Genomic DNA, 27,041 nt, shown 5'->3' with positions numbered 1-27,041 from the left:
GCACCCTCTAATTAGGGCTGCGGGCAGGCCTGCAGTCTTTGAAGCTTGCAGCAGCACCGCAGCAGCTCGCCACAGCCGGGGTGACAGCGGCATCCCACAGAAGATCACGAGACAAACCCATACAACATGGACACGCAGGATCTGTTCTGTCTTTTCCTCGCCGTTCCCCCCTCGCGTCATTGCGCAATGCTCTCCCTCTCACCTTTCTGTCCTTCACTCTTCTGTCCTCTCCCTCACTTATCACCATTCTTTCATTTTTTCCTTCGCGTCCTGCGATTGTAGCACCACCTTTCAGAACAAAACAAGGGATGCGTCTCGCATATATTCAATAGATCCACGAGTTTCATGAAGATCTGACCTCTTTCAAGCACAAAAACATTGACCACGGCAGGTATGGCAACAATTAAACAAGCTTGACAGCTTCTGTCATAATATCAAACTTAATATTTCACTCATTTGTGTTCTTGCCTTTTTCCTCGTCTTGCCTCTCAGCAAAAATTGAGGCCTAAAATCAAGGTTAGGCTCTATGTCAATACTGGGCACTGAATGTTGATGTTTACCTTCATTTTAGCTGTTTAATCATATTGTCACAGCCTATTTAAAGGAAACAGGCTGTTAGCCAGTACACAGCTGGCAAGGGCAATAGCGGTATAGTAAAATATAAATATAATAAGAACGTTTTTGAGCTGGTGAATCCATTCTGAGCAGTGAAACATCACCACAGTGACCACAGCTGTGGCATGCGTGCAGGAAAAAAAGCAGCCTAGGCCTCTGAAGCCTGAGAGAAGAACCCAGTAGGACCAATAAACAGGCAGAAATGTGCAGCATGTGCCATACTTCATTTTAAACGCTGCCATTAGCATGGATTCCTCCACAGCCATCACTTACACACACAGAACTGGACATCATCCTCACATAATTGCCATCTTTATCATTATCAATATTGTTATCAGATTTGACTTTTCTGAGTTCTTTTAGGATAGGCCACAATCAGAGCGACATCTTTACCTGAATTCTGGTTGACAAGCAATACATTTGAATTAGATTTATAAACGTGCTGCATCAGTTGATAACAAAAATGATTTAATCCCACAGTTGAAAGAAAGCTTCAACAGAGGTTATTCTAGAAACAGAAACACTAAAACCCACCTTTCATTTCATCATCTTACAATATATTTAGCCAAGAGTAAAGGTCATCACAGCCATGGAGGTGAGTGAGGTTTAAGCTCAACCATAGAAAAAAAGAAGAAAGCGGTTTCAGGTCGGTTATGAAGGTAAAGAGAAACATAGAGGGGGGAGGTCCCACAGGCTGCTATTGATGCATTGAGTTATTCAGGGCTCTTGACTTTAAGCCTCAATTACAGCCATTTGGCAGGAGCACTAACGTGTGGAGACGCGGCTGTGGCGAGTCCGGTCCACACTGCCCGACCCTGTGCCTGTCCCCTGGGCAGTGCTTTGTTTTTTTAGCAGGCGGCTTAGCTCAGTCTGCTTTTAGCCTCTGCTTTTATACATCTCTGGTATTATTTTTTCCCTGCTTGCTCCAGCTGTGACTGCCCCAACCACTCCTCGTGCTTCACTGCATGTGGAGGAATGGAGTAATCGGACATTGACGCTGCACAGCTCCTTGCATGCATGAAAGAATTCTGTGACATCTCCTGTCTCTGGTCCAATCAAAACAGAGGCCTCCAGAGTCTTCGGTCGCCATGAGTGCTCAGTGAAGTTGGGATTCAGGTGCCTTTAACTGAAGTTGTGTCCCAAATGATGTACTGCACTGTGCACATAAACTCCACACCGTGTCATCTAGTGTACCTTTGTCTCAATATTGCCGTTTTTCAGTGTGAACACACAGTCAGCACATCTTATGCTACAATATGGCATATAGACCAATGAAGAAGTCTGCAAAATGGAACACACCTTTCACTCTCAGAGAAAAGAAATGTGCAAAAAAATGTCCCTTCAGGGGTACAACAGCTTGTCACTAGGGCAATACCCTCGAATGGACATCTTTGAACCTTGTTTAACCCTAAAAGGTACATGTTAGTATGTTAGTAAGTGCACATATTACCACTTTAAGGTACTATGCACTTTTTATGGCAGGGATGTCCAGTCATTTTCCTGCAGAGTTTAGCTCAATCTGCCCCAACACAACTGACTGTAAGTTTCTATAATTCCTGAAGACCTTCACTTGTTGGTTCAGGTGTTTTATTAGGATTGGACCGAAACTCTGCAGGATATTGCCCTTCCAGCAGGATTGGATACCCCTGTTTTAGGTATAGATAAGGTACAAAGTTGTCCCTTTAAGTGTAACGCCCAAGTGACAAGCTGTTTTACCCCTAAAGGTACAATTTTTGCAAAAAACAAGTCTGGGAGTGATTACATGGGAAATCGCCTTCAGCTTCCACCGAAGGAAGAATGAGTGGAGTATGGAGGCTGTTAAGACCCTATGAGGTTTATCATGCAGTTCGAGGGCGCTGTCCCTCTTTCCCCTGAAGTTGTTATGGACAGCAGGAAGCGGTGAGGGAAAAAAAGCTGCCATTACCTTGAGGGGAGTGAAAGAGCGGCTCACAGAACACCGAATCCCACCACAATCCACAAGAACGCCATTCCGAAGAACGAAAACAACTAAAAACAGAGTTGTTTACCAGTTAATAGTGGAGAAACACCAAGTTGCCCATGTTCTTTCTCTCTCTCTCTCTCTCTCTCTTTCTCCTCCTCCCCTTCAGCATTCGCTCTCACTGTCCCTCCTGCACACCCTTTGTTGGTTAGTTCCGTGGGTAGCCCTGGTGCCCATGTGAGAACCCAGCAGACCCAGTTCACTCACCCCACTGACAGCAGATGAAAGGCTCCCTGGCTGGCATTATTTGAAAGGCACCCATCTCCCTCTGTTTTGGCCCGGGTGTCCTCTTATTTCACAGGACAAATTAATAACTCTGCTACATCAATGGACTCTTGCTAAAAGAGCCTGGGCTGGCGTCTGAACCACTGCCATCGCCCGGTTGACGGGGAACAGCCACTGATGTGCTGCCTTTAAGGACGTGGGCTCTTTTCTTGAGGGCAGAAGGGATTTCTGACTGGATCTGACCACTTCTGAGGCATTGTCAACAGCCAAGTTCAATAAGCAGGCCTGCTAGGAGCCATGTCTTTATTTACGTCCATCAAAGGGAAGAGGACACGCTCCGTGGGATCCACACGCTCTGTAATTGTGTCTCTGTGATCTCCAGAGTCAAGATGCAAAAATTTGAAAACAAGTTCATCCATTGCATTCCATTTATGCATGCTGGTACTGCTTAAGCTTACCTGGATCTCACGAGGACTTGTGCATCCGTAGATAAAACCATCTATCTGTGAAAGGTGAGATAGTGGAACTATGTTACCTAGTTTAGGGAAGAGTTTTGCAAAAGTTAGAGATTAATCCGTTACAGGGTAGCCGGGTGACTCAGTGGGTCACACTGTTGCACACAGCCTGGGACTCCAGGAGGCTTTTCTGTGTGGAATTTGCATGTTCTCCCCATGTTGGCATGGGTTTCCTCCAGATACAATCCAAAAAGACGTGTGTGTTAATGTGGGTTTGTCTATGTGTGTTAGCTCTGTGATGGACTGGCCATCCAGCAAGCGTGTTTATTGGTCCAGTTAAGGTAGAAAAAAGGTACAGTTTGACATAAATAACCATTAAAGGCTTTAAAACGACTGGCAGGAAAGGAATAGAGGAATAGAGAGAATGAAGGAAGAAGGGAAAGAACAAACTATTGAATGAATAGTTAGAGTAACATATACTAGGCCATGATGGTGGGAATGAGGGATGGGTAAGATGGCCACATGGTTTCACACTGACCTGTACCAAGTGGTCAAGGTGACAGTTAGTTTGATTGAAAGAGTGACAGTAGTGTTTTCCTCACCCGCTCAATTACTCTCTTTAACTCCCTGTTCCAAATGAGGACACTCCAAAACCCAAACCTAAAATACCTTGATATTTACAGACATAAATAATTAAAAAATAAATCAACACCAAACACCACGTCTGTTAAATTTGCTTTTGAAATGGGCACAAAACCACTAGCCCCTTTCCGGCAAATATTTGCAGAGCTAATTTGGAAGACTTGGGTCTGTTTCCTTTGCCTCATTTAAAGAGAAATTGAACAGAGTTTGAGTGTCGTATATATATCTGTTCTTAAGGTGCTGACCGCTGGCTATATCCACACAGTCATCACTTGTATAAGTGGAGCGTCTTCTCTCAGTGCAGTTGAATAGAGCTGCTCCTGTGTAACCGTCTTCCAAGCTATATGCTACTGACTTTACCAGCTTCATCTTCAATTTGAACAGTGAACCCCTCATGCAGGTCCCACCACTACCCATTACCTCAGCACAGGCCAGCACACACTGGAGCTCTGTATCATAATATCTGCTAAAAAATAAGAACCATTGAGCAACTGATGTGCATGGAACCTGGAGACTGTAATATGCAACAACATAAAAACATGCATTTTTTTTCCAGCTCAAATGAATTTTCAAAATGCTTGTCTTGGCTACTATTTATTCACATGAGGGTCAGGGTAAAAAAGGATGTCAAAGATGAAACAAATGAGAAATCTTTTAAAAATCCAGTTTAAAATATGTTCTTTCTGTCCAGGTGTGTGTGTGTGTGTGTGTGTGTGTGTGTGTGTGTGTGTGTGTGTGTGTGTGTGTGTGTGTGTGTGTGTGTGTATAACACAAATTTTAATTTAATGATAAGTTACCCTTTTAGAGTTGAGTAAAAACTATGAAAATACCCTTACTTTTTAATTGTGATGGTAAATATACACACTCACATATAAATATCACAAATTAAGTCATAAATATGGAGAGTTATTACATTTAAGAAGTAAAATATAATTATTTTTAATGATCTGACATACAGTCATGAGGGGCTAAAGGGGTCACATGATAACAAAATGGCTTCCATCAGTTTGTTACACCACATTGCCTTTGATCTGGTTGTACAAATAAGCGTTTTAAAATATTAATAATAATTTTAAAACACAACTGATTTGTGGCTTATGTTTAAGTCACTGTCATTGCCAAACTATTTATGCAAACATTTTTCTTTTTCAACATTTTTTCTTATTTACAGTCTAAACCACATTATTTTAAGCACCACTTCGACTTTTAATTGATCTGATTTAGAATAACTTAATCGATCAAAAAAAAAAAAAGTCCACTTTGACTCATAAGCAACATCGTTACACCTGTCACCAAAACTGAACGGTTTAAACAAACGGATCTGTTCAGATCAATGAATGATAAATCATTCAGACGAGTGCGCCAGGTTAGTCAACTTTCCTCAAGCGTATCAGGTAAGGGAGGGCAACAGTTGCTCCCGTTTGTTTGAGGAGCAGCCAGGCTCGTTCTCTATTTGTGGATCTATGAATGGGAGAGTCTGAGTCCACAGTTCTTCCCCGAGACTTGTGTTTGCCCAGCCAGGCGCTGTGAAGTGTTAAAGGGAGCCGGTGGGTATACGACGCACCCAATGTGACCCATGGGGAGGAGTGGCAGGCAAGGATAGAGAGGGGCAAAAAACTGGCAGGGTGCGGTCTCAGTGCGCCGGGCAACTCAGATCACTTGACGTGCGCCAAAGGACGTGCTCATTCAAAGACAGCAGCCGCAGCAGTCTCTCTGACAGCTCTCCCAGTGTGCGTCGGAGTCGCCCTATATCTCTCTCCTAGAATCTGTTAGATAAATAAATGGACTTGCCTGCTCACTCTCATTTCGGTGATTTTCTCGAGAGACCAACGTTTCGCATTCGATGGGCACTTAACACTTGGTATCACTGGATCTTTTCTCCGGCGTCTCTTCATGACAGCCTCTGCGCAAAGCGACTTTTACGCACGGACGATGGCGAGGATAAGGGTGATAAAGAAGTAGAGGTTTTGTCCTCCCCATATTTTACCCTGTGGGGGGGAATAAGGATCTTGCGGGGGGTAGTTTCTCATTGAACGGCGAGCTGTGCCACCGTACCACTCCGTGTCGGAGTGCCCGGCGGGTTGGGGTGGAATGCGTCTCCTCGTGGTGTTTGGGCTCCTCGTCGGCTGCGCCCTGATTTTCGCACCTGTTAACGAAGGCTGTGGGCCGGGGAGGGGACATGGGAAAAGGCGGCCTCCAAAGAAACTGACACCCCTTAATTATAAGCAGTTTATTCCAAATGTAGCCGAAAAGACACTGGGAGCCAGCGGGAGACACGATGGCAAAATCACCAGGATCTCGGAGCGCTTTAAAGATCTCACACCGAACTACAACCCCGACATCATCTTCAAAGATGAGGAGAACACAGGTGCGGATCGACTCATGACGCAGGTGAGCGACACTTGGATAATGCAACTGGAATGAATTCAATTATCTGCCCATTAGAAACACACACAATGGTTTTGATTCGATTGCAAGCACTTTAAACCTGTTGTTTAGCGGTGTGCCCTTTGCTCAGTCCCACCGACGCGCTCTTATCGATCTTCACAGCTTTCAGAGGAATTGATTGCTGACAGCGGTTTGTCTCTTAGAATCGCTTCTTTGATGGTTCTCGGGTTCAGAAAAGAATCGTATGCTTTTAAAACAAATGGCTTGATTAGAGTATTTACTAAACGACTAAAGAATGAACAGGTCTTTGTTGAACTTACGAAGACTCTCCTTGAAGCATACAAGTTTTCCCATCCAAGGAAAATCTTGGACCTGTCAAAAAAGTTGTTGATATGTTCATGTGCTCTTCGCTTTTGCGCAAGGGCTCTAAATAACAAGGCTTGTTTTGCATGCAAACGATAAAGACATAATGTTTGATGTCATACTTTTCCAGCGTCAGCCAATCAATCATCTAACACCATCAAGATAACTTAATTAATCAACGTATTTATTATGTTAACTCACTCTAAAACGAAAATGAAATATAAATGGACTTATTAGACAAAATAAGTCAACTTTCCATTTAGTGTGTGGTTTATTTAAGCAATTTATAAATAAATCATAAATGACTCATGGATTTGAACTTATGACTCTTATTTCTTCTCCAAATCATGGAACAGATATTGCCTGAAATTGTGGTCATAGTTACAGTATATCTGTGCTTTGGCAATGAACACTTGTTTCCATGCTGAAATTTGAATTTGCTGTTAAAAGCAAATTTGTCTTGTGTATTATAAAGGGTGGTGAATGTGGCTTGGTTAAATAAGTAAAAGTGAATCACTCAACATTTTGGACACATTTTGTACCTTGGTCGCTGAAAAATACCTGTGGTCTGGTAAAAATAAGTCAGTATATATTTGTGGTTTGAAGCATCACTCAGTTCTTCTCCTCGTGATTCAATAATTTGTCATTATGTAATGCTTTGCGTGGGCGCTTTTGAAAACAAATTCTTCAGGCATAAAAGAGAGGTGCCTGGGTTAAAAACAAAAACTGAGGCATATTGTCTGACGTGTTAATGTGGAAAAAGTAGGACTAAAGAAATTAGTTCCTAAACCTAAAGCAAACCTATTAATTGCTGGAAAGAATACAGTTGAAATAAAGTTCTTCATGGAAGACACAAAACAGCGTAAACATATACTCGTGATAATATCTAAAAAGTTACTTAAAAAGGATCAAATGCATCTTTATGTAAATACGATTTAGAGATAAGCCTGTTGATTTATTTCACATGATATTTGTGGTGTTATATCCGTACACTTCACCTTGCTTAAAAGGTGATCATGACCATTTACAGTATCATTTGCAGAGCTCTGAATAATGTGTGACTCAGTGTCATTTGTATCAATTCTTCCTTTCTTTTGTCTTTGCCCTGTGGTGTATGTTTTTTTTTTTTTGTCATTCAGTCTGTTTTGCCCTTTGGAGTTATAACTTGTCTTGTTTGCGTATTTCTTGCAAAACTCCACGCCATCATCTTCCACTTGTGTAACCTGGGTCTAAACCTCTTTCCTTGTTGCGTTCACAGCGTTGTAAAGATAAGCTGAACTCTCTGGCTATCTCTGTGATGAACATGTGGCCCGGGGTGAAGCTCAGGGTGACCGAGGGTTGGGATGAAGACGGCAATCACTATGAAGAGTCACTGCATTATGAAGGAAGAGCTGTCGATATCACCACCTCAGATCGCGACCGTAGTAAATATGGCATGTTGGCACGGCTAGCGGTGGAGGCCGGGTTTGATTGGGTCAACTATGGCTCCAAAGCTCACATCCACTGCAGCGTCAAGTCAGGTAGGGCTGAGACTATGGAAATCACTCTGTTTATTTACATTACAACTATATGCCACTTAACCATATATGTAAAATAATATGTAAATCCAATGTACTAAATATACACTCAGTTCTTTATTGGCATTGATGGATCCATGAAGAACCTTTAAAGGAATAGTTCACTTAAAAATGAAAATTCTGTTATAATTTACTCCCCCTCAAGTTGTTCCAAACCTGTATGAATTTCTTTCTTCTGCTGAACACAAACGATGATATTTTGAAGAATGTCGGTAACCAGACAGTTGATGGACCCCATTGACTTCCATAGTAGGAAAAAAATACTATGAAAGTCAGTGGGGTCCATCAACTGTTTGATTACAGACATTCTTCAAAATATCTGATTTTGTGTTCAGCTGAAGAAAGAAATTCATACAGGTTTGAAAGAAATTATGTGTAAATGATGACAGAATTTTCATTTTGAAGTGAATTGTTCCTTTAACATCCATGGAAACTTTCCAATGTCCCTTTATAGAGGAAAAGGGTTCTTTTATAGAAGAAAAAAAGGTTCTTTGGGGAACCGAAAATGGTTCTTCTATGGCATTGCTGTGAAAACCCCCTTTTGGAACCTTAATTTTCACGAGTGTAGAATAATATGATTTCACATTCAGCCGTGGACTTCATTTAACTTGAGTAGGTTTCATTAATAAGGAATATCTACACACATCTAATAGGTTAAACTTGGAATATGATCTGGATTTTTTTTTTTTTTTTAAAGAAGAAATTTTCTTGAAACAGGTTTATGACTGATGGTAGAAAAGCATCCAGTCTGATCTATGGTGTTTGAACTATAAAGAGACTCCTGACTGAAAGGTTCATAAGCGTTCAGTGTGCAATTAAATCAGGTGTGTCCTTTTGTGGTTAAGTTGGTCAGTTCTCATTAACTTGGGTGAGATAAGTGGTAGACCTGGGATGAAGGTACAGGTAACAGACCACATCATTAAACCTTAAACACCTGCCTCTACCTGAGTCACCAGAGACCAAATTATTGGCCAGACAACCGGGAAAGTAAAAGTGCACCCATTCAGTGTTATAATGTCTCTTCTGGCAGTTTTCTTTTTTGACCTGCATTTTTTTTTTTTTTTTGCATGCTAAAAAAATTAATTTTGTGCTGCAGATCAGACTTTCGTGCTCTAATTGAAGATGGGTTGAAATAATCTGTTTCCAGTTTAGAATCTAAGAAAGTACATTTTCATTCAACACTTACACATACAAAATTGCACACAATACAACACACGTTTTTTTTCCATCTGTGCCAAAAAAAAAACCCCAAGCAATAATTCTCTTTCTTTATGATATTTATTACTGTACATGGTTTCTTTTTAACTTGTTTTTCATAATGTGATATTTTTGATGAAATTCCACAGAATGTAAATTCTGTAGATTCATTTTGGGTCTGGCTATTACTCAGATTTATGGCTTAAAATGTCAGGGTTTTTTTTTTTTTTTTTTTTTTTGTCTGTAGAGTATTTCAACACTGCTAGAGAGGAATGAGACCTGTGTGTGGACATTTGTGAGGCACTTCTGTTATCTGTCTGATAGAGCATGCAAACACAAACAAGACCTTTTGTCTGCTTATGCTTTATCAAAGTCCTATAGGTGTGTTCTTCAACTGGCTTCTTCGACAGTTGCTGTCAGATTTCAGGCACTGACCTCAATATAAACATAAGAAAAATGCAGTTTACCAGAAAAGATGCATCATATATTTCATATACTTCATGTATCTTTCTTATGTTTACACTGAAGTAAGTGCCTGAAAAACCACGTTCTTACATGTGAAGCAAAATGAAGCAAAGCTCAAAGATAAACAAAACCATATGTTCATTTGCATACATATACACATACATATTTCCTTTATGCACTACATATATATATATATATATATATGAAGTGCATAAGGGAAAATGTGTATGTGTGTATATAAGAAAGATAGAGATTATGCCTTAAGAAGTTGGTCTGGCTGCCAAAGTGCTGTGAGATGATTAACCAACTCCTTTGTTTTCCAGACGGCAACTCTGTTGTCCCCTTTCTCAGATCTCTTATCTCAGCCTGTCTTATCACCTGGCCTTGGTACTTACCTTTCCCAAATATTTGTGTAGGACTCCACGGAGACTTGAGACTCATTCTGGTTTTTGTAGTGCATTGCGTAGCTCCAGACCCCAGTCACTTGTTTCGGACAGGAGTCATAGAGAGCCGAGATGGTTATTTATTAGCTTTTATTGCATTTTTACCCACTGACCGGAGTCGTGCGAAAAGCAAAAACGAATTAGCTTGAAGGATGGCGATTGAAATGTTTGCTTGCACACGCCAGGTTATTTTGCCACTGCAACTTTCAGTTTAATTGGATTTTTATGGGTTTACAATGAGAGCGGGAATGTGTTTGTGCTTGGGTGTGTGTGTTTTAAAGATTGAAGATTAATCTGAAGAAGGCATTGTGCCATTTAAACAACCCAAACTCTATCTTTAATAAACACATGACCTTTGGAATTGTCTTAGGCTACTGTGCACATATGCCGTCAATGAGTCGCAATTTTAACGCTCATTTCAACCATTATATTCTCTCTATGTGCATTTCAGAGAACTCTGTGGCTGCTAAAACCGGCGGTTGTTTTCCCGCGTCGGCTCTTGTCACCGTTGAGGACGGAAGCGTGAAGACCATGGACCGCTTACAGCCTGGAGAGAAAGTACTCGCTTCATCAGAAAGCGACGGCAGTGGGATGCTCGTCTACAGCGAAGTCATCGCCTTCCTGGACCGCGATCCTTCCGCAGAGAAGCAGTTCTACACCATCGAGACGGACTCGGGTGCTAAACTGAGCTTGACGGCGGCCCATCTCCTGTTTGTATCGGAAGGGAACTGCTCAGGGCCTGCAGTGAGTGCAGAGCTGAAATCTGTATTTGCTAGTGACGTGCTGCCGGGTCAGTGTGTGGTGTCCACACGAGGAGCAGGACAGCAGGGACATCTGTCCCGGGTCACTAGGATCCAAATACAGGAGGACAAGGGCGTTTTCGCTCCGCTCACCCGCCATGGCACGGTGGTGGTCAATAGTGTCGTCTCCTCCTGCTACGCGGCCGTGGACCAGCACTGGCTGGCTCACTGGGCTTTTGGTCCACTCAGGGTACTTTATAACTGGGGAGGGCCAGTTGGACATCAGGCTGTGGGGATACACTGGTATTCCTCACTGCTGCACTGGGTTGGGACTCATGTGCTGGATCCAACACACTTCCATCCTTGGAGCATGATGGACAATGATAGATGAAACAAGCATGAGGAATGAGAATGTCACTAGATGAAGTTTTTGGAAGGATCTAAAAGAGAACGAAGTGAAGAACTCAATCATGTATGACCCTGAATAGACTAGAAGCCTGGACAAACTAGAAGGACGCAGCTATTCTGTGGGTCGACCCTCATTTGAGGAAGCGGACATGGACGTGACAAAATTGATCTTAAAAACCCATATTTAACACTTTTCAATGGGTTTACTATACTGCCTACACTGGAACATAATCACAAATATACCAAGACGCACACACATCTACTCAGAATCTCTTATTCAGTCTCTTTCTCTCTTATACTCACATACACATTCACTAAACGCATAGTTGTAGCCATTGAAGTGAGGAAACTATAGATGAATTTTCTGTACTCAGGTATGCAGTGACTCAACCACAGGCGATCAGATCAGACCAACGCGGGCTGATAAGGTTTGAGACGGAGGAGGAAGTTGTGTTAGAAAAGAATCGAGGCTGGAAGGTACACACAAACACACCCACTTTACAATTGGGTTAAAACTAGGCCTTTAAAACATCAGGAAAATACTTTCAGGTGCATAAATACAGTTTTGCGTTCATTCATATGGTCAGTTACATGTTTCGCACTGTAAAGGTAGAGGTGTCTTTCCCAACTTAATCAAGTATTTAATGGTCACATTGTACACTGTATTTCTCCATCTAGCATACATAAGGGTTTTAAGTACTTTTATGAAGGCTTCATTCAAAGAAATTAAGAGTTTACTCTGTGCAATGTGTAGCAACAATGTTATAAGAGTTTATGCCAGTTTATGTAGTCCTTATGTGTGCTTTATGCAGTAATACTCATTGTATTTCCCATACAACTTACTGTATTTATCTGTTTTGTGGCATTATTTACATTTTACTTAAAGATGTCAGAAATTATATAATATTTGTAAAACTATTTAAAGATCTATTTTTCAGAATTAAAGATTACAGAAATATCTGCATTTGTCTTTTTTTTTTTGTCTCTTGACAAAATTGCTCTGCTTCTTTCACGCTAAAATGTAGTGTATTAAAGGGTTAGTTCACCCAAAATTGAAAATTCGGTCAGCATTTACTCACCCTCATGTCGTTCCAAACCCGTAAGAATTCCGTTCATCTTCGGAACGCAAAGATATTTTTAATAAAAGCTCTGTACACTCCATTGACAGCTATGCAACTACCACTTTGATCTTAATTCTAAATTAAAGCCTAAATTAAATATGTTCATCATACAATATAAAGTGATCGAGTCATATGGATTAGTTTTACGTTCTCTTTATGAATTTTTTAACGTGTCAAAGTGGTAGTTGTGTAGATCTCAACGGAGCGAGAGAAATTGCTCAGATTTCAATTTGAAATATCTTCATTTGTGTTCTGAAGATGAGCAAAAGTCTTACGGGTTTGGAACGACATGAGGCTGAGTAATGACAGAATTTTCATTTTTGTGTGAACAAACCCTTTAATACAGTGGTTCTCAGTCAGGGAATGTCAAATGAATATATTATTATTAATAACTTATTAACTTAATAACTTAATAAAAATGACTTGATAAATAAATTAATCAAAAATCAAAAATTGTGTTGGGGTTTGAGTCATAGAAGAATGTACCAGTCATTAACATAATGCAATTTATAAAAAGCAAACCAGAAGGAGACTAGTTAAATACAGTTTGAAAATTAAAATAAAATATGGACTGAGCAGCAAGAATTCAGCCACTGCCAACACAGGCATCCTTGTTGTCAGGTAATAAGCTAGACATCTCTGGTACTGTCACCAGCACCTCTTCAACAGATGGGCTTCTGCAGGCACAGAAGAGGACGGTTCTGAAGCCGGTCAGCTCCAGCACTTTCATCACAGGCCGAGGCGGGTCGTACATGGCGTCTGAACTTGGGCTGAATCCCTGCTGCTGATCAGCGAGAGACAGAATCTTCTTTGTGCCGTCATGTCTCGCCAAACCCCTCTCAGACAAAGTCCCTGAATGACAAAAAATCATATACATCAAATCAAAGATTCCTTTTTTTGTGCTGAATATGCACACTGAAATATGTATACTTTTATGCATCAAATTGAATGTATCTTGAGAACCAAATCAGCGTATTAGAATGATTTCTGAAGGATCATGTGACACCGAAGACTGAAAATCCAGCTTTGCCATGACAGGAATAAATTGCATTTTAAATTGTAATAATATTTCATAATATTACTGTTCTTAATGTGTTTTTGATCAAATAAATGCAGCCTCGGTGAGATTAAGAGACTTCCAAGAACTGTACCAACCCCAAACTTTTGAATGGTAGTGCATTTCTCTGTTGTTTTACCTGAAACAGTGTGGTCTAGAAGAAAAGCCAAAACCCCCACAAAGAAAACTGGTAAGGTTAAAAGAGACTGAAGAAGAACGTCAACACTGGCCACACCTGAACACAAGAAGATGAAAATTCTTTCAATTAAATGTCCAAATCAACAAATCTAAGTTAGGAGTAACAATACACTACACACAGTAGGAGAAAATACACTCTTGTGGTTTTAGCACCTGTTTGTATAAAACTGGAGTGAAGTCTGAACCAGCGTGGCAGTGCTAATGACATGAACATTGTGAAGCCGATGTTGAAAATGTTGCGTCCTGAATCCACGTCAGCATGTTGGAAATAAGTTATGCCTGTTGCCACAGCAAGTGTGTAGGTAACACTGAGCACAGCACCTGAGAACACGAGCACAAGCAAACATTCAGCCCACGCTTTTAAAGCCATACAGTGTCAGACAGCTATTAAAGTCCACCACTACTGCTTTTTTGAAGGTTCATCACTTTGTACATGCATCCAAAAACAAAAAACACTAATTTTCTAATAATATACAATGTAGCATTAGCTCTTTTCTCACAGTGTCTGAAACGGTTCGATAAAAGATTGGCCCTGTCCCAAATGGCACACTACGGACTTGTGGACTTCCTCATAGTCCACACTTTGGTGACGTAATGTAGTGCAGACCTATAGGGCCCTTGGCGCGAGTCCACGAGGGCGCATTGAGAGGTATTTTTGGGACAGACTCGATCGTCACGCCGGAAATAACGGCCTGGTTGTTGTTGAACAGGAGAAATCACATTTTTGTGCTCCGACGTCTTATCTCCATGTCAACTACACAGCCTAATTTTACAGTTCTATATTTTGATATTGTGCATGCCACCTGGGCATTAGACAATAGATACATCATGCTTATTTAAAAGATGTATACAGTTGTACATAATAATACATAATGTTCCATTTGAACTAAGATGACAATTTGAACACATAATGAAAATGTGCATGAGTTTCAGATGAATTTACAGGTTTCAATATTCATACTATGTTTACATATGACTCAGTAAAGCCCCTACATTCGGTTCTATTTATTTAATGAATCATAATGCGATCGTATTATTCAACACGCTATTATTATGTTTGAGACATCAACCACTGCTCGATGACCATAATGTTTGTATAAACTGTAGGTAACAACTGGTAAAATGTACATCTAGGTCATAAAAACCGTGATATTTTCTTCTCAGCCATGTCAACAATTATCCGTGAGCGAAATCTCCTCCCATCCGTTGTCTGATTGGCCTTTCGCAAGGATTCCTGGGTAGTTAAAGTGCGTGGAGCCTGCATCTATGCGGGCTTCGCGGAAGACCGCTTCAAGGGTACAAAGGGGGCGCTGCTGAGCACACTTCAGAGCGTTAAAATGCTGAATGGGACGGTCTACGGACTCGTAGACTCGGCGAGCACGCGCAATTCAAGTCCAGGAGACCGAAAGTCCACATGAAGTGCGCCATTTGGGACAGGGCCATTCAGTCTCTCTAAACCCTTCCTTTCCGAGAGCCTACTCTGCTCTGATTGGCCAGATGGCCCAGTCTGTTGTGATTGGTCAACTGCTTACAGTGCGTGTCGGACACAAAACGCCCTCGACATGTCGTCGACAACACCAACCAAACTCTTCCAGGCCTCAGCTACAACTACAGTGTTTTGAGGGTCAAAGTAGACGTTGTTCACGGGCAGCCAAAGAAGTCCATAGGCTGGCATTGTGCAGATTCAGAATCGGTTCTTTCTTTTGGGAGAGAATAACTCAATTTATCGTTCGCTTTGATCTTTGAAACTCTGCAGACCTTTTACATTCACAACCAGCTATATTACACACTACATGAAAGGTAATATCTGAAAAAGCATTATAGAGGCACTTTAATAAGAGTAAAACAACTTAACTGTAGGTTGACCTGGGGTGTGTTTCCTGTACAACGACGTAACTCGCTGCTTAACTACCATAGTACGATGTATCGTTGAAGAAATCAACTAGCTAGTCACGACTGTTTCCCAAATTTTCATCAAATTGGTCGTTCAACCACGTTGGTTAATGATGTCACGCAGGTGGTGGTGTAATAACTATTTTAATGAATCTGTTTGAGATCGAATTAATGCTAGACGTTTTGCTGTATGTTACAGACTTGGCATCTGAGGTCTATTTTTCATTTTTCTCAGATATTTTGCTTTATTTCCTGATTCAATCATAGGCTCGTTCTTACGTACTAGAGCACGTTCGCACATGCGCACTCTTCTAAAACAACGCTTTAAATCTCTTGACAAACTAAAACACATAAATGACAATATGTATGTATTCTAAATATAAAATTTAGATTGTACTGAATGTCAGCTTGCTTATTTGGCTCAAGATAAGGATTAATTGAGTCCACATGCCATGCAAACAAGAAACTATTCTTCTAACCACAGGTTGAGATCTGTCGTTCCGACCACTCAACTTTGCGATGCTGTTTGCGACTGTTCGTTAGAACTATGTTTTCGGGAAACAGACTCGTTGAACTATGCTGATAATGATGGAACTTGCAACCATAGTTGGCTAACGATGCTTTTGGGAAACACACCCCTAATTGTTACCAGAAACATTTACCATTTAATTGAGTAAACTATAAATGAATAATCACCATGTATGGCCAGAGGGACAGAGCAGAGCATCTGCGCTAATTGAGGAGACACACCCAGAATTAACAACAACACCCCGGCGAGCTGCACTGTGCTCCGGGACCCAGACTGTGAGAGAAAAAGACATCATAAGGATAATTAAGAGATGTTGTAATAAACAGCAAAAGAGTTAGCAATCACAATACCGGTGTGACATGCATCAAAAGACTCTTACCTGGCTGAGCCCAATAACACATGCATTAGACACACTGCTGCACAGTCCTAGTGGCGCCCCCATCAGGCCAGCGATCACACTTCCCATGCCATCCACACACAGGCCCCTGTTACAGGCATGTGCTGGGGGCACAGGAGCCTTCAGGAGCCGAGCTGCCATCACATACACAGCTGGAGAGCTAATGCTTGCAGACAGGCCTCCAGCCACTCCTGCTGCAATGCTCTTTCCAGACAGCAGAGGGAGTGCTGAGGCTGAAAGTATACAAGAAACAAAAAACTTATAAAATTTGGAACTCATGACAAAGTTTATTATTGGTTCACTGTTAATACCTTCAAGGCAACTAAACAAATCTTTCATATTACCAGGGAGAGGAAAGTCCAGCCAGGGTACAGAGTCATTAGGAAAGGCAAAGTCAGATGAATGTGGCCTGTTGGTGGACTGAATGAAGGTGGTGTTTCTGATTGTTGAGAGCATCTGGGTCACAGAGGTAAGATGGACGTGACCCCACCGCACCAGTGCGGCACAAACGGCCCAGCTCACCATCACAGATAGAAGTACCTACACAGGACGAACACAGAGAGCAGGAATAATATACTGTGTTTGTTAATAATAAGGAACCCTCATACGATAACCTCAACAGTATTTAGACCCATTAGTGCATGAATATCATTGATTTACATACATAGACTAAAAATGGTTGAAATTAACTGCAAAAATGCCTGTAGTGAAGTTCTGAAAAAAGGCCATGTATTTGCAGATGCCACATGGCTTCATTTTATATCTAATGCAATGTACACTACAGTTCAAAAGATTGAATATTGAATATAAATATTTTTTTAAATAAGTCTCTTTATGCTGCTCAGCAAGACTGCATCTATCTGATGTAAATACAGTGAAGACAGTAATATTGTGAAGTATTATTAGATTTTAAATTGAATTTAAAATATTTGAATATATTTTTAAATGTAATTAATTCCTGTGATGGAAAAGCTGATTTTTCAGCATTACTCCAATCTTCAAGGAACACTCCACCGTTTTTTGAAATAGGGCTTATTCACCTTCTTTCCTACATTTAGATAGGTGGGCAAATGCATTTTTGTCTCAGTGCATGCATTGTTTTAGTTTGACAGGGTCGGCGCTAGCTTAGCTTAGCATAATGAATGGAATCCTTTGTTGCCAGCTAGCATGTCCTGAGTAAAAGTGATATAAAAAATAATTACTTCTTGTGGCCTGCGTATTCACAACGAGTACAAATAGCGATGCAGATTAACACTAGGCGATTTCCTAGGCAGATATTGACTTATATATTAAGGACTATATTAGGGGGAAGCACAGGCGAAGCACTGCTACTTGGGCGTGATATCTCTGCGCCCAAGTAGCAGTGCTTCGCCTGTGCTTCCCCCTAATATAGTCCCAAGTCAATATCTGCATAGGAAATCGCCTAGTGTTAATCTGCATCGCTATATGTACTTGTTGTGAATACGCAGGCCACAATAAGTAATTAGGTGGTTTTTTTTATTTTTTATATCAATTTTACTCAGGACATGCTAGCTGGCAACAAAGGATTCCATTCATTATGCTAAGCTAAGCTAGCGCTGATTCTGTCAAACTAAAAAAATGCATGCACTGAGACAAAAATGCATTTGCCCACCTATCTAAATGTAGGAAAGAAGGTGAATAAGCCCTATTTCAAAAAACGGTGGAGTGTTCCTTTCAGTGTCACGTGATCCTTGGTGAGAATTATGCTTAATATGCTGATTTGGTGCTCAAGAAACATTTCTTACTATTATTATCAATGTTGAAAAAGTTAAAATGTTTATGCTGCCTAATTTATTTATTTTGGAAACTGTTATACATTTTTATTCTGGATCCTTTGATGAAAAGTTTAAAAGAACAGGATTTATTTGAAATCTAAATATTTTGCAACATGTCTTTACGTTCATTTTGATCAATTTATTGCGTCCTTGCTGAATAAAAGAATGAATTTCCTTAAAAAATCGTATTGACCCCAAACTTTTAAACGGTAGTGTAAATCTGTTTTATATTATATATATTCCATAAATATATTCAGATCTTAAGTTCATGATAATTTCTAATGAATATTAGCATTTATATTTATAAATTAACATTAATAAATACATCAAATTTCACAAACATCTCCACATTAATAGATTTGCACAGACTCGGATGAGAATAATAACTAGACAGTCAGACATAGCACAGAATAATAACCAATAAGAATTTCCCAAAAGCAAGATTCCAATACCAGCTTACGATCACTCATAAAAAGCCTAGAACTGTTTCCCATAACCTTTGACAACATTCAGTCCCATATTACATTAAGAACATTTTAGCCAAAGATCACTGTAACACAACGCACCTCTTTGGTGGGAAACTTGCCCAGATCAATGACATAATCTTCTTACAGGCAAAACATCAATCTAATATACTGCAGGTTAAAAGCGGTAAAAGAGCTTGACAACCAGTGCAACAGGAAATCCCATATATCATGAGTGAAGGTGTCTGTGTTACACTGGTTTTGGAAGAGACAGTAAACTTCTCTTGTGTGGAAAGTCACACAACTTTAAAAGTGATGAAACACTTGCAGCAATGGCTCTCAAAGTCAAACTAAAGGCTGGAATACACTACACGACTTTTGCCCGGAATTTTCCTGCGCTTTATAGTCTGGACAAGTCGATGCTAGTTGCCGAAAGTCAGAGCCAGGTTTCATTTCCCAGAAAATTGCAAAGTGTATGATGGGCACAGACTGTGAATCCATCCAGTCACAGTATATCAAACATGTATGTTATTTTGAACCAACTTTAGAATGGTGTTTCTGCATCCGTTTGTTGTTTTCAGAGCGACTTGAAAGTCTGGTAGTGTGTGATCCTCAATCGTTTAGTGTATGCCCAGTTTTTCTCTGTAACCATTTTACAAAGTCACCAAGTAGTGTAAGATGCCTAGTGTTTTAAAATCTGTTCAGATTTGAAAAGTCTTGTAGTGCATTTCAGCCTTTAAAGTGCAGTAAGCGATTGAATGTTGGGACATTGAATGTTGAATGTTGATCGGACCGAGAGCCACCACACACTTGTAGCTTATCAGCAGTAGGCGGCGTGTCTACTCATGGTGGGGGAGGAGAAAGAGTGAGCCAATCAGCAGTAGGGGGCGTGTTTACTCATGATGGGGGAGGAGAGAGAGTGAGCCAATCAGCAATGAGAGGGTGTGTCTAATCATGGTGGGGGAGGAGAAAGAGTGAGCCAATCAGCAGTATGGGGCGTGTCTACTCATGATGGGGGAGGAGAGAGAGTGAGCCAATCAGCAGTGAGAGGGTGTGTCTAATCATGATGGGGGAGGAGAAAGAGTGAGCCAGTCAGCAGTGAGAGGGTGTGTCTAGTCATGGCGGGGGAGGAGAAAGAGTGAGCCAATCAGCAGTAGGGGGCGTGTCATTCATGATGGGGGAGGAGAGAGAGCAAGAGGGAGATTTGAAGACTGTAGAAAGAGAGATGGCTGAGAGACATTACAAAAGAGAAAAGGTCAAAGTAATATCACTGGAAGAAGAAGGGTTTTGACCAGGCAAGAGCTTTAGGAAACACATTAGTATTAGAAAAGCTTTCCAGAGAGACCCAAGCGGGAAGGCCTGAAAATGGACGCTGAGGTTGTAGTTGTAATGTTAACTGTACAGGACAGTTTTGAGTGTTTGTCTGGAGCTGGTGTGCAGCTGGCGAGTAACATCAAACTCTTGCTTGTATATACTCTTGTGTACTGTATGTTCATTTTTTGTTCTTCCTTGTCGTTCGTTCAACATCTTCACTTAGTTTTTTTGTGAAGCATTATTTTGCTTCAAATCAGCTATGATAAAAAGACATCCACTCTTGCATTGCGTGTTCATGAATTTTGGGGCCGGAGCAATGAAGCGAGGGGTGTGTTTGTTTGGGGTTGATTTCAAATGTCAACAGTGTTTCTCAGAAATTGCTTACTGCACCTTTAAAGGGATAGTTCACTTTGAAATTAAATTTTGGTATGTTTTAGCTTACCTCAAGGGCATCCAAGATGTAAGTGTCTTTTTTTCCGCAGTAGTTTCAATTTTGATATTTTTAGGTCAAACCGTTCTTGTCTGTCAGTCGTATAATGCAGGTCTATGGTCACTGTCTCAAAAAGAGCATGCACAGAGTCCAAATTAAAACAATTCCCCATCGTCCAAATTAAACAATTCCCCATCGTAAGTACACATTGATGGCCTAAGACACGAAACGAGCGGTTTGTGTGAGAAAACGAACAGTATTTATATCGTTTTTACCTCTTGTAACACAGCCACGTCCAAGTGATCTGAGGGCGCGAGCGCATCCTGGTGTGTGACGTGCGCAGACTGGTGCATAGATATATACACTAGAAGTCGCCTTGTCTACGGCAGTTCATTGGAACGAATGTCTTTAAGGCGACATCTAGTGTATATTTCTATGCATCAGTCTGTGTACACGTCACACACCAGGATGCCCGCACGCCCTCAGATCACTTGGACGTGGCTGTGTTACAAGAGGTAAAAACGATATAAATACAGTTCGTTTTCTCACACAAACCGCTCGTTTTGTGTCTTAGGCCATCAATGTGTACTTACGATGGGGAATTGTTTAATTTGGACGATGGGGAATTGTTTTAATTTGAACTCTGTGCATGCTCTTTGAGACCGTGACCATAGACCTGCATTATATGACTGACAGACAAGAGCGGTTTGACCTTAAAATATCAAAATTGAAACTACTGCGGAAACAAAGACACCTACATCTTGGATGCCCTTGAGGTAAGCTAAAACATACCAAAATTTTATTTCAAAGTGAACTATCCCTTTAAGTCATTCTGAATTTGAGCAACATCCGTTGATTTAACTCACAGAGAGTCTCCTGGAGACCGAGAACACAGACAGCCGCAGAAAGGAGTGCAGATACTGAGAGAGGATCACTAGAAGAATAACTGCCCTAAAAGAAAGAAAGAAAGATATTTGTATTTAGAGTGCTCTGTGTATCCATGTTGCACGTTGAGTTCATAAAAAGAAACACTTATTCTTGCAATTATTCTGATTTAACCTAGAATTATTATCACATACAGGGTATCTCTATATTGTTCAATTACTCAATAAAAAATGACTACAAATTAATAACCTTATACACTGCTATTTCTTTCCCAGACAGATTGCAGTACAAACAAAATGAAAGTTTAATGGGCTCACTTTATATTAAGTGTCTTTGACTACTATGTACTAACATTTAAATAAAATGTACACTTATTGTGTACATACATGTTTTTACATAGTATTTACATTTTAAAATTACCTGCATGTAATTACAGCTGTAATTTATTTCTGTAATTACATCCATAATTACACTGTTGAACCTTCCCTTACACCTTAACGCACCCTTAAACCTTAAACCTACCCATACCACTAAACCTGTCCCTAACCTTACCATATCCACCTCAATAACAGCAAATATGATTTGCAATACAACATGAACACAATAAGTATATTGCACTGAACAGTTTTTCTTTTTTTTATGTAAGTACATAATATAGTCACCGAGGACACAATATGAAAGACCTCAGAAAAGTGTGTCCTTACAGTGCAGCCATGCCCCAGTGGTCAGAACAAAGCAGCGCTGCCTCCCTGTAGATGGAAAATCCCAAAATGCAAAGGACAGGGGCCAGAACTAATGGGCCACAACGTCCCAATGCAAACCCACTCAGACCAGTCAAACCCACGGCGAACTGCACAATACCTGTAACCAGAGTCATGCCTCTCAACTACACACACACACACACACACACACACACACACACACACACATGTTGGCAAGCACCAACAAACACGATGATATGAAATGATCAAGATGAAATATTAATGTATCAATAAATAAATAAAATAAATAAAAACAATTTTGGTAAGTGGAAGCTGACGTTACTATGCAGAACAGCGTGACAATGGAGGGGTGGTCTGAATGTTCAGCACCACGGACAGCACTGTGCTCTACCTCTCTTATTGGGTGTGCTGGGGCCACAGGCTCCTCTGCGTCAATACACTGACCCCTGCAGGCCACAGGAGTCCCTACCACACAATACCATTACAATCAGATTTCAGAATCAGAAACAAAATGTATAGATTTATTGCCAAGTATGTTTACACACACAAGGAATTTGTCTTGTCTTGTGACAGAAGAAGTTTACAGTGTACAGAAACAACAACAACTACTACAACAGTACACAGATTGTAAAATAAAGATACGTGAATATATATATATATATATATATATATATATATATATATATATATATATATATATATATATATATATATATATATATATATATATATATATATACACATACATAAGATAGTAGTAATGTTTCCAAACTTTTATATATATATATATATATATTAGTACCGGTCAAAAGTTCGGAAACATTACTACTATCTTATGCTCACCAAGGCTGCATTTATTTGATCAAAAATACAGAAAAAAATATTGAATGTTATTACAATTATTAGTACATTGTATATTATTACAATTTTAAATAATGGTTTCTATTTGAATATACCTTAAAATATAATTTATTCCTGTTATAGCAAAGCTGAATTTTCATCAGCCATTACTCTAGCCTTCAGTGTCTCATGATCCTTTAGAAGTCATACTAATATGCTGATTTATTATCAATGTTGGAAACAGTTGTGCTGCTTAATAATTTTTTATAACCTATGATTTTTTCTGGATTTTTTGATGAATAAAAAATTTAAAAGAACAGCCTTTATTTAAAATAGAAATATTGTGTAACAATATACACTACTGTTCACGTTTATTAATACTTAAATGAATACTTTTACTTAGCAAGGATGTGTTAAATTGATAAAAGGTGATGCCAAAGGCTTATATTGTTAGAAAAGATTTCTATTTTAAATAATTGCTGTTCTTTTTGACTTTTTATTCATCAATGCATCCTGAAAAAGGTTCCAAAAACATTATGCAGCACAACCGTTTCCAACATTGATAGTAACTGAGTATCAAATCTACTCAGTACAATTTTGTCTCTAGTGTCTTTGGACAGCTCTTTGGTCTTGGCCATGTTAGTAGTTGGATTCTTACTGATTGTATGGGGTGGACAGGTGTCTTTATGCAGCTAACGACCTCAAACAGGTGCATCTAATTTAGGATAATAAATGGAGTGGAGGTGGACATTTTAAAGGCAGACTAACAGGTCTTTGAGGGTCAGAATTCTAGCTGATAGACAGGTGTTCAAATACTTATTTGCAGCTGTATCATACAAATAAATAGTTAAAAAATCATACATTGTGATTTCTGGATTTTTTTTTTTAGATTGTGTCTCTCACAGTGGACATGCACCTACGATGACAATTTCAGACCCCTCCATGATTTCTAAGTGGGAGAACTTGCAAAATAGCAGGGTGTTCAAATACTTATTTTCCTCACTGTATATATATATACACTGAAACATGTGTGTGTGTGTGTGTGTGTGTGTGTGTGTGTGTGTGTGTGTGTGTGTGTGTGTGTGTGTGTGTGTGTGTGTGTGTGTGTGTGTGTGTGTGTGTGTGTGTGTGTGTTTGTGTGTGTGAATTTGAATGTGCAAGTGTGCTATATACAAACAAAATATAAAATGAGCATCAATGATAATTTCTGTAGCTTTAATTAGGGCAAGTTAGTGTGTTTAATTGAGTAGATTATTAGATTGTCTTTGACTTCATTTTAATTCTGTCCAGAACCACTCTGACCTGACTGAGCAGAAAGCAGCACTAGGGCAGGGATCAGAAAGTCCAAAGATGGAGCCTGGATCAATGGCAAACTGAGAACAGAGGAAACATTGGACTTGATCCTATAGATTGTACAACTGTATCAACTTAAATGGAAAGCGACATGGGTAAATGTAACCTTACCGTGATCCAATCCAGCTCTGCAGTAGTGTAGCTATACCTGAGTAAAAGAGCACATAGGCCACTATTCTTTCCTTGTCTACGTCCTGAATTAGTGCACTCACAACCAATGCACACAGAGAGGACAGAACCAACACATGCTGCATGGAGACAGAGGGGGGGGAACAGACTTTTACACCTTTTTTTTGTTGCTATGTTCACTAAGTTTGCTTTGAGAACTTTACATTTATGCAGTAGGTTATGAATTTAAAATGTCAGCATTTATAAAATATGACAGTATGTTCTCGAATTGCCTAAAGAAAATATTGTTCATCCACGCCGGAATTAAAGTGCATGCTTTAACTGTACTCCAGTTTCATAGGACTTTATCAACTTGTTAAAGAAATATAATTAAAAAAAATACTCACTTGCAGAGCAAGGGCAATATTCAGCAATAATGAGGGACTGCAATCCACGTCTATTCTTTCCATTCCTCCAGGCTTTTCCGGGTCCAAAGGTTTCTCTTTACGTGTACACAGTTTCTTACATCTATCGGTCCTTACCATTGTTTCTGACTTTCTTTACTCCTTCTTCGTCTTTCCTTAAAATTCTATTTGGCCTGCCACTGTTTACAATGTTAGCTTTCTTCTCCTGTCTTCCCTCTTCCTCCTCATACGATGGCCTTTGACTCAGTTACGCAATGTTCAGTTTTTCATCAGCATTCCTTCTTTTAATCATTATCTTCCTATTGACTTAAAATAACAATGGATTATTGCAACAGCTTTGCTTGGGAAGCTGATATGATCCCTGGAGAAAATGAGTGATTATGCTTGCCATTGTAAATCCACTGTTAAACATACCCTTGTGAAAAAGAATTGTATTGAATGTGCATTTATAGTGTACTTCAAATCTTAAAGGTATACTTTAAAAAACAAACTGCACTTGCAGATAATATAATATTAATAAAATAAAAAAGGCTATTTATGTGTACTTGAGACGAGTACACTCACTATGTTTATTAAGAAAGTTAAGTACACTTTTAAAAAGTGCACTTAATAATAATGGAAATAATAAAAGTACATTTTAAACCTTACAGAAGTGCTGTTATGTGTTGACATACTAAAGCACATGTTAGGTAAAAATAGGAGGTTCGTTTTTTTTTTTTTTTTTTTTTTTTTTTGGCAGCATAGTGTATTTGAATGTGAACAGCTTGGGGACACAACAGTGGAAAAGTTACAGGATTAAATCCATGTTTATTAGCATAGGTGAGTCAGCAGGATACAGGACTGCAGAATGATACACTCATGGCTTACAGTGGCGTAAAGTGACCCTGGTTTCCCAGGCCACCTCAGCAAGAAAACATCAAGTCACTACACACAGACACACTGCTCATGGATTTAAGCATGCCTCTTTCACATTCACACTAATTACAGATATAGATATGTTCAGAGAATTTGTATCTTTAGTGACGAAACCCAACAAAACTACACAATGTTCACGGCTACAAATGCAACAACGCTAGCGAATATCGTAACTGCGCTCAAATACAGGAGGAGGAAGTGTTTGTCCACTCATTCTGGGGACTTTCGATTTAATTAAGAGCTTGAGCGAGAGGTCATTAAAGATGCATTGGCAGCTTGAATAACTCAGTAATCAGTCTCTATACAGATCACATTGATTTCTCAGTACAGGGTACAAAAAGCAAACACACACTTGCTTCAAAACTGGTGAAGCGTGGCAAGAACTCCCCAGAAAGCTGGGTCACATGACACGTCCAATTAGAGATAGATCAGGAGTAACAAACAAACCAAACAAAAAGCTTATTCAGCGTAACAGATGACTGGAGAATCAATATCTCTGCCATACCAACTTAAGTTCATAACCTCAGAAACACTAAACCTGTTCTGCTCTTGTTGCTATATGGGATGGATGGTCAATTCTGATCAGACGTGAAGAGACCAGAGTTTACAACACTGAGAAAAACCTCCAGTTATAAGCCAGTGTTCATGGCACATAATAATTTTAACTCGCATTTGTCTCACAATGTACAAAAATAAAACTATAAATACAGTGTAAGTGGACTGAAGTCATATCATGCATATTCTGAGTCACTTTTGCATGTTGCACTTTATTAAAACTCACACAAGTGAGCATTAATAATATCCACACTTTGCCAAAATGTCCGACACGGCTATGAATACAATTAATAAAGAATTAAAAATCTGTGCAGAGCTTATTGCATTACATGTTAAGAAATTCTCCTTCACAGAATATAAACCGCATTTTACTAAATGACGAGACAAATCATGTGTATGACTGCGTTTGCACAGTGTAGTATTAATCAAATATTAATATCGGAAATGGCTTTATCAAAAACATCTGTGGACAGTGATATATCGCGTGTACAGTAAAGCTAAGGGTCAAAAACAGCACACAGG

General features: G+C 39.7%; 2 protein-coding genes across 2 annotated transcripts; one reads left to right on the top strand and one right to left on the bottom strand.

Annotated features, from left to right (window-relative positions):
* The first annotated feature begins 4,900 nt into the window (after positions 1-4,900).
* On the top strand, positions 4,901-12,480 carry ihha (Indian hedgehog signaling molecule a). The gene is made up of 3 exons (XM_081368529.1): positions 4,901-6,327; positions 7,946-8,207; positions 10,821-12,480. The coding sequence occupies exons 1-3, from the start codon at positions 6,028-6,030 to the stop codon at positions 11,498-11,500; spliced, it is 1,242 nt and encodes a 413-aa protein (XP_081224655.1). The 5' UTR covers positions 4,901-6,027; the 3' UTR covers positions 11,501-12,480.
* A 744-nt stretch (positions 12,481-13,224) lies between these two features.
* Positions 13,225-25,169, bottom strand: slc23a3 (solute carrier family 23 member 3; the record flags this gene model as incomplete). Its single annotated transcript, XM_081367391.1, has 12 exons — positions 13,225-13,490; positions 13,835-13,930; positions 14,047-14,214; positions 16,483-16,588; positions 16,695-16,945; positions 17,057-17,252; positions 21,583-21,667; positions 22,306-22,487; positions 22,715-22,788; positions 24,466-24,536; positions 24,628-24,764; positions 25,032-25,169. 12 exons carry the CDS (start codon positions 25,167-25,169, stop codon positions 13,225-13,227), a joined length of 1,770 nt encoding a protein of 589 aa, XP_081223517.1.
* Positions 25,170-27,041: the final 1,872 nt, after the last annotated feature.

This window comes from Scardinius erythrophthalmus, assembly GCF_964197995.2.
Source record: "Scardinius erythrophthalmus genome assembly, chromosome: 6".
NCBI lineage: Eukaryota > Metazoa > Chordata > Actinopteri > Cypriniformes > Leuciscidae > Scardinius > Scardinius erythrophthalmus.
The sequence above is the reverse complement of the archived record's forward strand: the minus strand, read 5'-3'. Positions and strand labels throughout refer to the sequence as shown.